The sequence below is a fragment of the Euwallacea similis genome, chromosome 14, assembly GCF_039881205.1.
Source record: "Euwallacea similis isolate ESF13 chromosome 14, ESF131.1, whole genome shotgun sequence".
Lineage (NCBI taxonomy): Eukaryota > Metazoa > Arthropoda > Insecta > Coleoptera > Curculionidae > Euwallacea > Euwallacea similis.
The window spans coordinates 864,823-877,447 of record NC_089622.1 but is presented as its reverse complement, the minus strand read 5'-3'; the positions used below and the strand labels follow the sequence as shown (position 1 = coordinate 877,447).

General features: G+C 39.7%; 3 protein-coding genes across 5 annotated transcripts in view; 2 read left to right on the top strand and 1 right to left on the bottom strand.

Moving 5' to 3' along the window:
* The window catches only part of cpx (complexin), a 146,729-nt gene that overhangs the window by 52,259 nt on the left and 81,845 nt on the right, over positions 1–12,625 (bottom strand). The gene's annotated exons all lie outside the window — the stretch shown is intronic.
* Hr96 (Nuclear hormone receptor HR96) overlaps positions 1–12,625 on the top strand; it is a 131,012-nt gene that overhangs the window by 65,631 nt on the left and 52,756 nt on the right. The window lies entirely within an intron of this gene.
* LOC136413510 (uncharacterized) lies at positions 2,610–6,637 on the top strand. The gene is made up of 2 exons (XM_066397102.1): positions 2,610–2,809; positions 4,622–6,637. Exon 2 carries the CDS (start codon positions 4,639–4,641, stop codon positions 6,571–6,573), a length of 1,935 nt encoding a protein of 644 aa, XP_066253199.1. The 5' UTR covers positions 2,610–2,809; positions 4,622–4,638; the 3' UTR covers positions 6,574–6,637.

Here is a 12,625-nt window from a genome sequence, read left to right as displayed (position 1 = left end):
ATGGCCTCAGGGCGGGGCAAAACGACCGAATAGAGCGGACTGGGAAGTTTCCGAAAAAGTAGGCAGACTATCTGTATTGAAAACAGGAATTCTGTCTTTCCAGTCTCACAATTCCCCCGATGAAAATAACCTGATCCCTAATCTCCTGCAGCAGGGCATAAACGCGTTCACGCTATCACCGACAAGTCTCCTCCGGGCAAGGTTGGAGCCTGAAATTCTATTCGAAATTCTACAAGTAGCAACAACATTTAAGCCCCTAATTAAGCAAATTAACGAATCACACATTCGCTAATTATAATGCAATACAAACTTTGCGCATTAACGTTGTACGAGTCACATACCCTAATCCAATAACGCAAGTATCTGAAGGTGTGTAATCACATAGTTCTGAAACATCCAGAGGTCCTCCTTAACAGAGAGCGAATATCTGCGTGTCGTAACAGTGTAATAACGAACATGGGCGGGGCAATTAATCAAATTAAAATTAATTAATCACGAGGGAAACATGGTAGTTAGTCGGGATAAGGGACAGGAGACTAGAGAATGAGAACATGGCAATATGCTAACAGGGATCCTTGCTTCGAAGCTTGGGGATTACAATTAAGACAAGTTTAAGACGACGGAACTACATGAATGTTCAAATAAAGAAAGTGGCGATAAAGAATATTTTGGTTGAAATTGAAATTTCATTCTAGTGCGTTAAAGTAGAAACGACCCTAGAGGGCTAAAATGGTAAATAGCATGTTTTCCGAATAATTTGATTTTTGCTCCACTGTATGAATAATTCAACACGTATCGAAATCTCGTGTGGCTCAATATACCAGTTCAGCGTTTATAATGAAAAAGGGATCAAAGAAGATTCTCGGCCGAGCTATCGTTACAACGTCTTTAATGCCCCCTTATTAGTTTGGACCGTAATAAATAAAATCGAAAAATTGATCTAGTATACGACTTAGGATATCTTAAGGGCTGTAATGTTACACTTGGGGCTAAATTATGATGGCTTTGGCGAGTTGGAAAACAATTTCGGTGTGAAATATGAAATTGAGATATCCTGTGGTCGAACTCCTTCTTTTAGATCACCCATATTTCAGTTCGAATTATCATAATGTTAAATTCTTAAATTAAAGCTGAAAACGCTAAAATTTCCAACTCGTAATATTATCCTACACGAAGAGAGAAGCACCGGAAACCTCATAACAAGAGTTACTCTTCAAATATAATTTTCTCCCTTTCAATTAGCCAAATTTCTATTTACCTTCAATATCCATAATAATTGAATTTAATATCCGCATATTCATTCATAGAAAACTATGAAAATTCTAATTAAAACGGGATGATTGAAGGGTTAAACCTAATATTTACCAACCCCCAAGACATGTGTGATAAATTACTAGTTATTCACGGCCAGCAAAATATTTCACATGGATCAGTGATGTTTAATTCATACATATTTCCCGAAATAAATCACTTCTGAAAGATGGCGAGTAAGGCAATGAAGATCGCGTTTGCTTCGCATTAACCTAAGACGGCAAGATAAGTGATAATTTGATACGTGAGTGGATTTCCGGACCAAATCATTTGATTGTTTTTTCACTGTGGGGACAGTGATAAATTAAGATAAAATGGTCACGATAATCCTGTGCCGACTAATCCGGGAAGTGCTCCCTTGACAAAGAAACGCGCACATGTCGCGATGCTACTGGTTTATAGTTTGAGCAGTATGAGGAGAAAAAGGGAAACAGACATAATTTGTTATTTTCTCCAAAGCTGATCTCATATTCTATAAAAGAGTAAAAATGAATAGAATAATATCTTGTGTAAAACAGTTCGAAGAAAAAAATTGCAACTGTGGGCAAAGTCTCCACACTACCCAGTCCCCATCGGGCATTTCGTTCAGTAATCCCTTGGTGATTGACTGGTCTACATTAAATCTAAATCACATATTGAGTAATATATCGGCTACAGGTCTGCCTGCAATCTGGCCACAATTAATGTAAGAATATTGACACTGGCACTGCAACCTGCAGCCCGGAGTTAATATTCTCCGCCAGTGGTTAGTTCCAGATCAGGACTGAAGTCACCTTTGATCAAATCGCACCCCTCTATTTGTTTCAAAATACTCCCGTTAATCGAGATATCCTACGAAGTTATCAATGGTTAGGTAGCAGAGGCGATATGTGATATGTTCCTTGGAAGCTTTACCATTCCTAGTAACGCGATAATGGAAAAAACTGTGCAACGAAAATAAATAAGTGGTGTGGCCTTAAAGGTTAAAGAAACTGCACCTGAGCTCTTTAGATTAAAGCTACTTAAGAAGAATAAATGTCCGTGCGCGACAAGTCCAATTTGTTAACGCGTTTTCGAAAAATAGACGAAAGAAATAAATTTGGAAGTGGCCGCCTGGAACTCCAAACCTAAACTCCGTAGATTATTTCTTAAGTTAGGACGTTTCAAATTCGACAAAGAACATTTATAAGGAAATATTTTTATCAGCTGTACCCGCTCTCGAACATTAAAATTTAAAAAAAATAGTAATAACGAGAAATATCGATACTTATTGCTCATTCCTATTAATGGGGCAGACAGGCGCCGCTTGCGTTCGTTCGCTTTCGCTGAGGCCGTTTCCCACGACAGTCAGCTGTTTCCTTCGTCCTCGTTCGTCGTTCTACTGTTTACCGCCAAGGCTAAGCTGATCGATACACAGTCCTGTAAAGTGCTTTTTCAGTGTTGCCAGGGCAAATCAGTTATTTTACTGGAATCTAGTTTCGAAATGGGACGCTGAAATCCCATTACTGAACGGGATAAGGTAAATTCAGTTTTATTTCCTCCCAAGTATACGGTTATTTGTGCTCTCAATTGCGGAACATTAGTACATAACTTTGTTTGCGTTGGACGTGTGCACTAGAGACGGGCGGTGGGGTGGATAATCGATCACGAAGCTCGTTCTCGATACATGAATATTGCATTTTTGTATTGAAGGTGTTAAAAGCGTTACATTTCAACATAAGATTTCTATATGAACATTATTCTCGAATGAACCATATGTGATGTTGAAAAATGTCCAAAATTCTCAGTTTTTTCGATCGTGATAACTCCATAACACAGAAGTTTTATCCATTTTTAAAGTTATAATTAGAGATGGGAATACGCAATACGAATTGGCTTTATGATTTGGGATTTTGGTTCCTACGTACCCAAAGAGAAAAGCTATTACCGTCATTATATTATGCATGCATCATAATCGACCCTTATAGTTCGCTTCGGCGAGCATAAAAGGGTCTTTATGATGAATGCGTAATAACTGCGGAATCAGCATAAAAAATCTGAATTTCGGTGGGTGTAAACATTTGGAAAATTCATAATAGTTTTTGAGATCTCATAAAAGCGTCAATTAGTTGTAATACTGACGCACTTGGAATAAGAAATATTTTATAATATTCTTGTTGTCACATTCTAAAGGTCTTCTCATACACTTTATCAAAAAATACTATTTCGCACTTCGAAGACTAAAATAGCAAGTTTACTCCCTCCCAGGAGGGACTAAAGTTTTGCACCTAAACGAGTAAACATTCTTTCTTTTCTTCCTCTGATACGAATGAATGATTATTTGTATGACTAAATAAAATAAATTAAACCACTTTTGTACAGGGTGTTACCCGCAGAAAATTTGCTTTCAGTTCAAGATTTTTCCACCTCGTGATTAAAAGGCTTTTGAGTCCTTTAAGTGCTGAATCCAGTGAATTTCTTCATTAAGTCTTTTAAATACACCAGGAAAGCTTTCTCTATTGTTCTTAGTATTTAAATTTTCTTGACTATTGCAACAATTTCGTTTAGAAGTGTTTGGGAAGATGATCGGTGAAGATTCTGTACAGAGGTCTGTTGGTCATAACCTCCATTATAAATATTTTTGAGATATATCTGGTGTTCGAGATGTCGTAGGAGGACCAAACGAAAGGTGATAGATCTCAGGGGAAACCGTGAATAATGTAAGGTATTATGCAGATTACAGGCTGGCAGAATACCCTCAAGTATTAGTTAACAAAGTTATGGAAACTGGCGAGGAATATGGGCTAAAGGTCCCTTAATATAGGCAAAACCGATTTCATGTAAATTAAGGGATTCTCAATTTGAAGTCAAGATTTTAGAATTCTGAGAATTTAGTATTTTCCTGCTGAATCGTGGGGATAAAGTACGGATATTTAAGATGGAAATATGATAAAACGAAAGTTTTGAATTTTTATTTAAAGTTTTTTGATAGTGACACGTACCGCTTTGTTCTGCCTGCTACTTTTAGCTCGCAAGTACGTGCGGTAAAACCACTTTATATCGCCCCAATCAAGGGACGAAATAGCTTCTTATTTTCCTTTCGAGTTTCCTTAAATGTCATCTCTCAAATACGATTAAAGAGTATCAACATTTTCCATTATTGGGAGAAAACGTAAACGCCTGAAGCATGTTTCTTTAATGGAAAGAAAAACGCATTTTACTCCCGAACAAAGCCCAGTAGCATCGCATTTCCACCCTCCCATCTCCCTTCCAAAACAAACTTTACGACAGGGCGGGATATCAACGAAAAACTACACTTTCCTAGCTTAATGAATTTTTATCTGATTTCCAGAACTAGTTCCGACCACAATGGCGTCACCGCCCCTAAATGACCGTTACGGACCTTTGTTAACTCAGCACCTCAGAGCTATATTGGAGTCCGGATTGCTGTTGGATGAAGATTACGAAGTGCTATTAAACGCCTGCAATTTTAAAATTTACCCGACTAATTCCGGGAAATCTCTATTGGGAATAATTGCCGGAAGCATGGTAGTTATCGGGTCGACTTTTGTTGCATGGAAATACAATAAGCCGGTCTTCGGTCTGGCTCCGTTAGCTGCAACAGTATTGTTTTACTTGGAAAGAAAAGTGCTATTAAAACGTAAACGGCAGCAGGCAATCGTCAGTTGCGTCATTAAAAGTTTCCAGAAAGTGCGCAAGCTTAATATAGCCATTACACGGTATTTTAAGATGAGGAAAGCGGGAAAGTCAACAAAGGAAAACGAGAACTTGCTTGTGTCGAACGAGAATGTTCAGGAATTTGTAAAGTTTTTCTTACGAAGGAATGTCGCCTATCTAAAGGGACTTTTGGGGAAAGCGGCCCTGCTCGCAAACTCAACGCAGGAAATCTCTGACGATTTTAACGCAATAAAGACCATCCCAATAGGCTCCCTATCTCTAGATCAAGAGGCTAACAGTGAAGTCCTCTCAACACGAATCCAGGACGTCTCCAACTTCCTTTCTTCGAAATACTTAAACTACTTAGGACTAACCCTCAGCAATAGCCTTGAAATCGAAACTATAGAGAGAGTATTAAAAGAAGATCTCCCAGATATTCAGAGAAGCTTAGAGAACCTTCACAAAGACATCCAAGAGGAATTTAATAACCTAAAGTTTAACATGACGCAGAAACTAGAGATCGACGCGATAAACAAGAGCTACTTTGCCAGGCAATTTTCCGGAAAGCTGCAGCAAACTCTAATAGGAGCCGTGAACAATCTTTCCATTATAATGGAAAAGTCCCACGTGGTGCTCCGAAAAGTTGAGCAAACGGAGGAAAATTCGGATATGAAAAAGTTGGAGGGGGCTTTAAAAGACTTGCGGGATCATGCTTTCGCCACGTACGAATCTCTGGATGTGCTCTGCAGATTATATGGGGTTTTGTCGGACTCAACCAACAGAGCGTCCGCATCAGAGACTCATGCTCGCATTAAGATTAAGGATCAAGTTGATGATGAGGATTTGGTTAAAATAAGTTATGAGGACGAAGAGGAGGCAATGGAGGAGGATTACGAGCTCTTTATACCTGCCAGTGCGGCTCCTGCTGAGGTGAAGCAGCATGAGCGGTACGAAGATCAGTCAGGAATGTATCTTAGCTTAATGATGAAGGAATTAAGACAAGCATTGAATCAGCATGACCGATTTATTGAAGCGAGGAAGAAGAGGGGCATTGTGGAGGAAGAAGTCATTCGACGACCCCAGCAGGAATTAGCCAAGTTTGATCTATCAGCATTGACTGCCAGTAAATCAGTACCAATTCCTCCTCCTAGAGCTTCAAAATTGCTTGAACCATCTCTACAACTTGCAAAAAATAGTTCCGTAGTGTCTTCTGCACCTCCTCCTCCACCGCTGCCAAATGCGATAAAACCACCACCAATTCCTCCTCCGTTCTCTCAAGAAGTACGTCTAGAAAGTTCTAGAAATTCGTCTGAATTTCTTCCTCCTCCACCATCACAACGTATGATAAAACCGCTGCCAAACCCCCGTCCATTGGCTAAAGAATTACCTCAAGAAAGTTCTGTAGCGTTGACTGTGTCGTCTCCTCCCCCTCCACCACTGCCCCATTCAATAAGACCGACAAAGATTCCCCTTTCCTCAGCTCAAGAATTACCTCTAGGGAGTTCCAGTGATAGCCACGGTGATGATATAAAGAGGACGTTGCTTGACGACATTAGAAATTTGTCCAGCCAGCTCAAGGGCGAAGAGGAAGTATTTGGTGATGATTGTGATAGTGATAGTGATTAATTTTGTGTTAATACAATTGCATGAAAGATACTATCTTACTTGGTTTTTATCGCTCGAAAATCTATTGAGCCTTATTTTGGCTGGACTCTAGATCCTTACCTGAAAATAAAAACAAGAGATTAATATTGCGGTTTCTGAAATTGTGCGTTTTTACGAAAGAAAAGATTTTTTTCCCACTCTTGCGTGTAAAAGTGCACTCTACCCCACTTCTCCGCTTGCGGGAGGAAGGCGCGCTACAGTTATTTGCCTACATCCGTTTTTCTAGGACATAAATTATTCTTTATCACTTAAATTGATGTGAATTACAAATTGGTTTATCTCTCATAAGTCAGCTCAGAGTCTATAAATCCAAATATTCTGAGGATTCAGCAAACGCGGAAACATTACGAGCACTCTCCCATATATGTCAGCATAGACAAAGAAGACAATAACATTCGTTCCAGGCACCGATTATAAACAGCATCCCGATAAAACGAGGCACACATGTACGTATATAAAACAAATAAATCCCTCTTTGTTGTAAACGGGATGTCACTATTGTCTGCTTTAAAATCGGGCTTCCCGACTGATTTCCCTGGAAACAATATCTGACACATTCTAAATATCCTCCCTTATTGATAGAGGGGACGTCTTCGGCGGAGATACAATAAATTTTTCTGTCTCTTTTGGATATCGAATGATTGATGTCATAGTGGGATCAGTAGAATTATTTTCCAGAATTCCCTAGCATCCACCGTGGAACGGTGCACAATTCTATTAGGTTGTTCGGAAAGTAATTTCGTTTTTTCCCGACAGAGGATTTAATGGTATTTTTTTGCACTTAACCTCACACTTAAGCCATATAATTTTTATATGCTTTGAGAGCTCATATAACAAGGCTTGTGTGTGAAACATTTCAATTAATTCTACGCAGTAGTTTTTGGTTGGTGCCCTTTTAAATATGGAGAGCGATAAGCAGCATTTTCGACATATCCTACTGTTTTACTACAGAAAGGGTAAAAATGCTGTTCAAGCCAGAAAGAAATTGACCGATGTGTATGGAGAAGGTGTGTTGACAGTACGCCAGTGTCAGAACTGGTTCTCTAAATTTCGATCTGGCAATTTTGATGTCGAAGATGCACCACGTTCGGGAAGGCCGGTTGAAGCTGATAAAGACGCCATAAAGGCATTAGTTGATGCGAACCGTCGAATAACAACACGTGAGATCGGATTGAAGTTAAATTTATCGAATTCAACAGTTTATGACCACTTGAAAGGCCTGGGATTATCCTCGAAGCTCGATATATGGGTTCCCCATGTTCTCACAGAGAGAAATCTGTGTCGCCGCATTGACGTCTGCGATTCGCTTCTCAAACGTGACAAAAATGATCCGTTTTTGAAGCGCATCATTACTGGGGACGAAAAATGGGTTGTATACAACAACGTCAAACGCAAGAGGTCATGGAGCAAAAAAGATGAATCGACTCAAACCATTTCCAAAGCCGATATTCACCAAAAAAAGGTGATGCTGCCTGTTTGGTGGGATTTTAAAGGAATCGTTTTTTTTGAGCTTTTACCGGATAACACAACGATTAATTCGGAAGTCTACTGCCAGCAGCTGGACAAACTGAAGGATGCACTTCAACAGAAAAGACCCGAACTAATCAACAGAAAAGGTGTAGTGTTTCACCAAGACAACGCGAGACCTCACACAAGTTTGGTCACTCGCCAAAAGCTTTTACAGCTTGAATGGGACACAATGCCACACCCACCATATTCTCCAGACCTGGCACCATCGGATTATTATTTGTTCCGGTCACTCCAAAATTTTTTAGACGGTAAAACTTTCATCTCAAATGATGAGGCCAAAAACCACCTCGATCAGTTTTTTGCCAGCAAAGACAAAAAATTTTATGAGCGTGGAATTATGCTACTACCAGAAAGATGGCAAAAGGTGTTGGACCAGAACGGCCAATATATAATTTAATAAAGCATTTGTTTATTATACGAAAACTGTCATTCATTTTCACATAAAAAAACGAAATTACTTTCCGAACAACCTGATATAATGTCGGAGAACCTCTTTAAGTCCCACACGTACCCCGTGGCCGTCGTAATAGCTTAGAGAGGTCAAAAGCAAGCTGTGTGGGGGCATAAAAACAACGCTCATTATAACCCAAACAGTAGCTCTCCCATACGTTTCCAAAATAACAGGCAAAGTCATATGAAACTAGCACTATAGATCCACTATTAGGGAACTCCGCAGGGACCCAATATCAATTAGGGACTCCCTGAAGCTCGCAAATAGCCAAGGGAGGAAAATTTGAGTATAATCTCAGCGGTCCATTTTAAAACCTTTTCTTTGCTTCGTGCCTGGGTCACACACTCCTTCCCCCAGAGGACGTGTCTTGAAAGACATGTTTGTCATTTGCCCTATTTAGGGTGGGTAATTTCGAGGGTCTGAGAGGGTAGTTATGTCGAGGTTTTGATAATTACCGGAAATAGTTTTATTAATATTGTGTCGAAGGAAATGCGGCAGCCGTAGCAAATATTACACTTGTTAAACTGAAAAGTGCGGAAAGGGGTGGTTTCCGCACGAGGGTGCAGTGGAAGATGGGAAATGCGTTTTCCGTGCCTACAAGGGCGACACTTTAATTTCCAACCTTCGACGGTTTTTAACTCTACTTTTGTACAATTCCTCTTCTAACGCCAATTTCAATGTTATCTCTCCCGCATCCTCAACAAAATGCAAATTTCGAAGTTTCAGATATAAAGACCTATATTTTTAAACAGTCCCGATGGGACCCTAACTTGCAGCTATACTCTTTGACCGAAATCACCATGCAGCATGAAAGCAGATTATGGCACCGAACAACGGCAGCTATTTCCCACTACGAAGCTGCCGCTTTCGGGCTTTGGCGTTGTGCCAGCTTTATCCAGACCGATATTGAACCGACCGACAGAGGGAACATTTTAACGTTGTTCGAAAGCAGGGAAATCCGGAAGTCCACACCCCGAAGTTGTTCGGTTTACCAATAGCTATTTAGTAATACTACACTAAACACCCGAGTTATCCATACGCAGGATTCGATTGGAGTTTCAAGTACCTATGTAGTTGCTAATTGATTCTACTTTCGGGTCAGTTTCATGCTTTTTAACTTCAAATTTCAGATTTCATTTGGAAACGTGAAAGTTCACTCATTTGCAACCAGAAGTTAAATTTGAGTGGTCATTGCTGATAGTTTGAATGGCGCTTAAAGCTCTTATGGGCGAAAAAATTACATCATTCCATTGGTGGGAAATGACGTGATGGGGAATGAACTGGACGAATGAGAGTTTCGATGGGAAAAAATCCGTTAACAAGTTTAAACAAGTCCGTTGTTTAAAACTCCAATATTCTATTTATTCTATTTTTGGAATGGTCCATACATAAAATTTCGTCCATCGAATAAAAAAAAGCGCGTTTGCGTTTTTTTTTATTCTAAATTTTCTTTTTTTTTTGTCCCAATTTTAACTTCATTTTGGTTTTAGTTAACTACTATTCGGACACAAAAAATATTTTCAATTGGAAAATCAGTTTGATTTCGCCACTAGGCTGCATTTGGTGGGAACACAAAGCAGCAATTAATCTAGTCCCGATGGCAAATGGAATTGCTGGCTGCCACTGTTAGTTAATATTTTTTCATTTCCACGTTGGTGGATAAAGCCCGAATGAAATGCACGTGAGAAAGAATAATATGCAGTATACGTATATTACAGTTAGTATTAACGCTAGCTGCGCTTCAATCAGTCTAGGCTGCATAACACTAAGCAGACAAGCAAAATGTGATTTTACTAATTTTATGTTAGAACGGTCGCATGTGTATACGGGGTGTCAACAAACTTTAAAGGTAGACTCTTCTTAATAAATGGTAAAAAATTCCTGAATCTTTGCAAACGTCTTATTTCCACAATACAGGGTGAGGAAACGTGAAATACATTTTTTAAAATTACTCTGTTTATTTTTCAAAATGGCGGCCCTACAGCCAGTTTTTGGCTAAAATACCAAATGTTAACGTAGTAAGTTACGGAATCCGTTATTTTCGTTAACTACGACCATGCATGTGCGTGACATCAGCAACTTTTCTTTAAGGAAAATACTGATTTTTTCCGAATTTTTCTAAATCATTTTTTGCAATAAAAATAGTATTTTGATGACCACGGCCGCTGAAAGACTTCACGTTAGGTGTATAGCACCTTTTTGTTACAAAAAAATCTACATTCGTGACATTCAATTAAATTCGCTCGTGAGGCAGGGCTTTCTAATGGACGAGACTTGAAGTGAGGCCTCACGACTCTTCGCGATTTTCGCGCTCAAGTGTGGGCCGGCTCGAAGCAGTTCGCCTGAACAAATTATTTCTAAATTAATGGATGTGAGGGAGAGGCGCTCCACAGCGATTAAGCGGCGTCACTCGGTGGCGCGGCGAGGTCTGTTTGGCCGGAAGAATTCGATGCTCAATAATGAGCATCCGCACGTCCAAAAATGTCTATAAGACTTCCACGCGAAGACTCGACGGAAATCTCTATACGAGATTCGAGCCGGTGTGAAGGAGATCTAGGGACACTCCAGCTGCAAAAATATTGTCTTTGTATTACATTGTTGAACAAATCGTCGTAAAACCCTTTCCCACAGACAAAGATAAACAGATCGGCTTTCCGCAACGAAGTTACAAAACGAAATTTAACTCCAGAGCCGTTTTGCAAACACAAACACTTCCCTTAATCTTGCTGAAACCGAAGAAGTGCCACCGTATTATTTGCCCGAAATAAACGTGAAACTAGGTCTCGGGATAGAACAAAAAAGAAACTTTTTCTCATTTGTGTTTCACCGGTGCCGGCTTTGGCCACGGGCCAAAACCATCCGTGTAGATATTGAACCGTCCTGTCCGAGCGGAGCTTTAGGCACTCCACGTGAACGCTAAAATATCAAAAGGGTTGTACGTGTTTTTGCTGTAAAGCGCTAATTAGAATGACATATTTACAATTAGATTTCCACGTGATTTGGCTTATTTGTGCTTTTTTTACATGGAGAGATTGCTTAAAAAACGGTATTGAAGCTAGGAGAATGGCGTAAAGGTCGGGAAAAGGGCACTTCTTTTTGTACCCGCGTCTGGTACTTCGCGGGCCTAATTGAAGCCGACGCAGAAGCTAAACCAGACCAAAAATGGCATGTCACATTGAGTTTTATCACCCGCGGATATCCTGCAATGCTTCCACAGTTCGCCTCCATAACTCATAAAAAAACTCCATCGTAAATCTCTTGGACTAATATTTGCTGTCCTAACTAAAGGGGATTGCCAAAACAACGTCTTTCGGTTTTGTTAGAAACAATCTCGCTCTTTTTCCCCTTAACCATTCCATTGGGGAGCATTTTCAAATCGAAGAAGGTAAAACCCAACTTTTCTTTCATTGCATTCAGCGAACCTATGTGGCCACGTAAGTGTTTTTATCATCAGGGCAGAACGACCAATTGGTCGATACCTTATTTCGTTCAACCACGTGCGAGCGAAACAAGCAAGATCGGTTAAATTGGGGAAAAGTTACGACGTTTCGATTTTCGGCAGCTACCATCATCTTTGTTGTTTCTTATTGGCGTCATTTTAAATTTTCAATTCAGCTTTGTCTTCCCCACTACGATGGTGTATCACATGTTAAGTTTCAGTCTTGCAGCTTGGTGCACATATCAGTAATCTCGTTTTTCCAAAGAGTGTCCAGTGTCTCTAATCAGGACTGGGGTTACAATAACATCTTAGATAAATTATTTTAGACTTAAATTTGAACCAACTGAAACTAAAAGGGATTGGCAAAACAACGCATTTTACCTTTGTCGGTTAGGAGACGTTTAAAATTATGTTTCCAAGGAAATCAGAATATATGGCCTGCGATTAGGTGGAAAGGTAATATTGCCTTGTTTCGGCAATTGTACGATATACTACCGTCATTTTTTAGAAAGCTATGCAATATCTGACTTTATTTACCAACAGGAACATTTCTCTTACGATTTTATGTTCTCCGTTATGATCTCATGATAACT

What these genes read in the sequence shown, in the direction of transcription:
- LOC136413510 (XM_066397102.1), top strand. Translation starts at nt 4,639, where the DNA reads ATGGCGTCACCGCCCCTAAATGACCGTTACGGACCTTTGTTAACTCAG.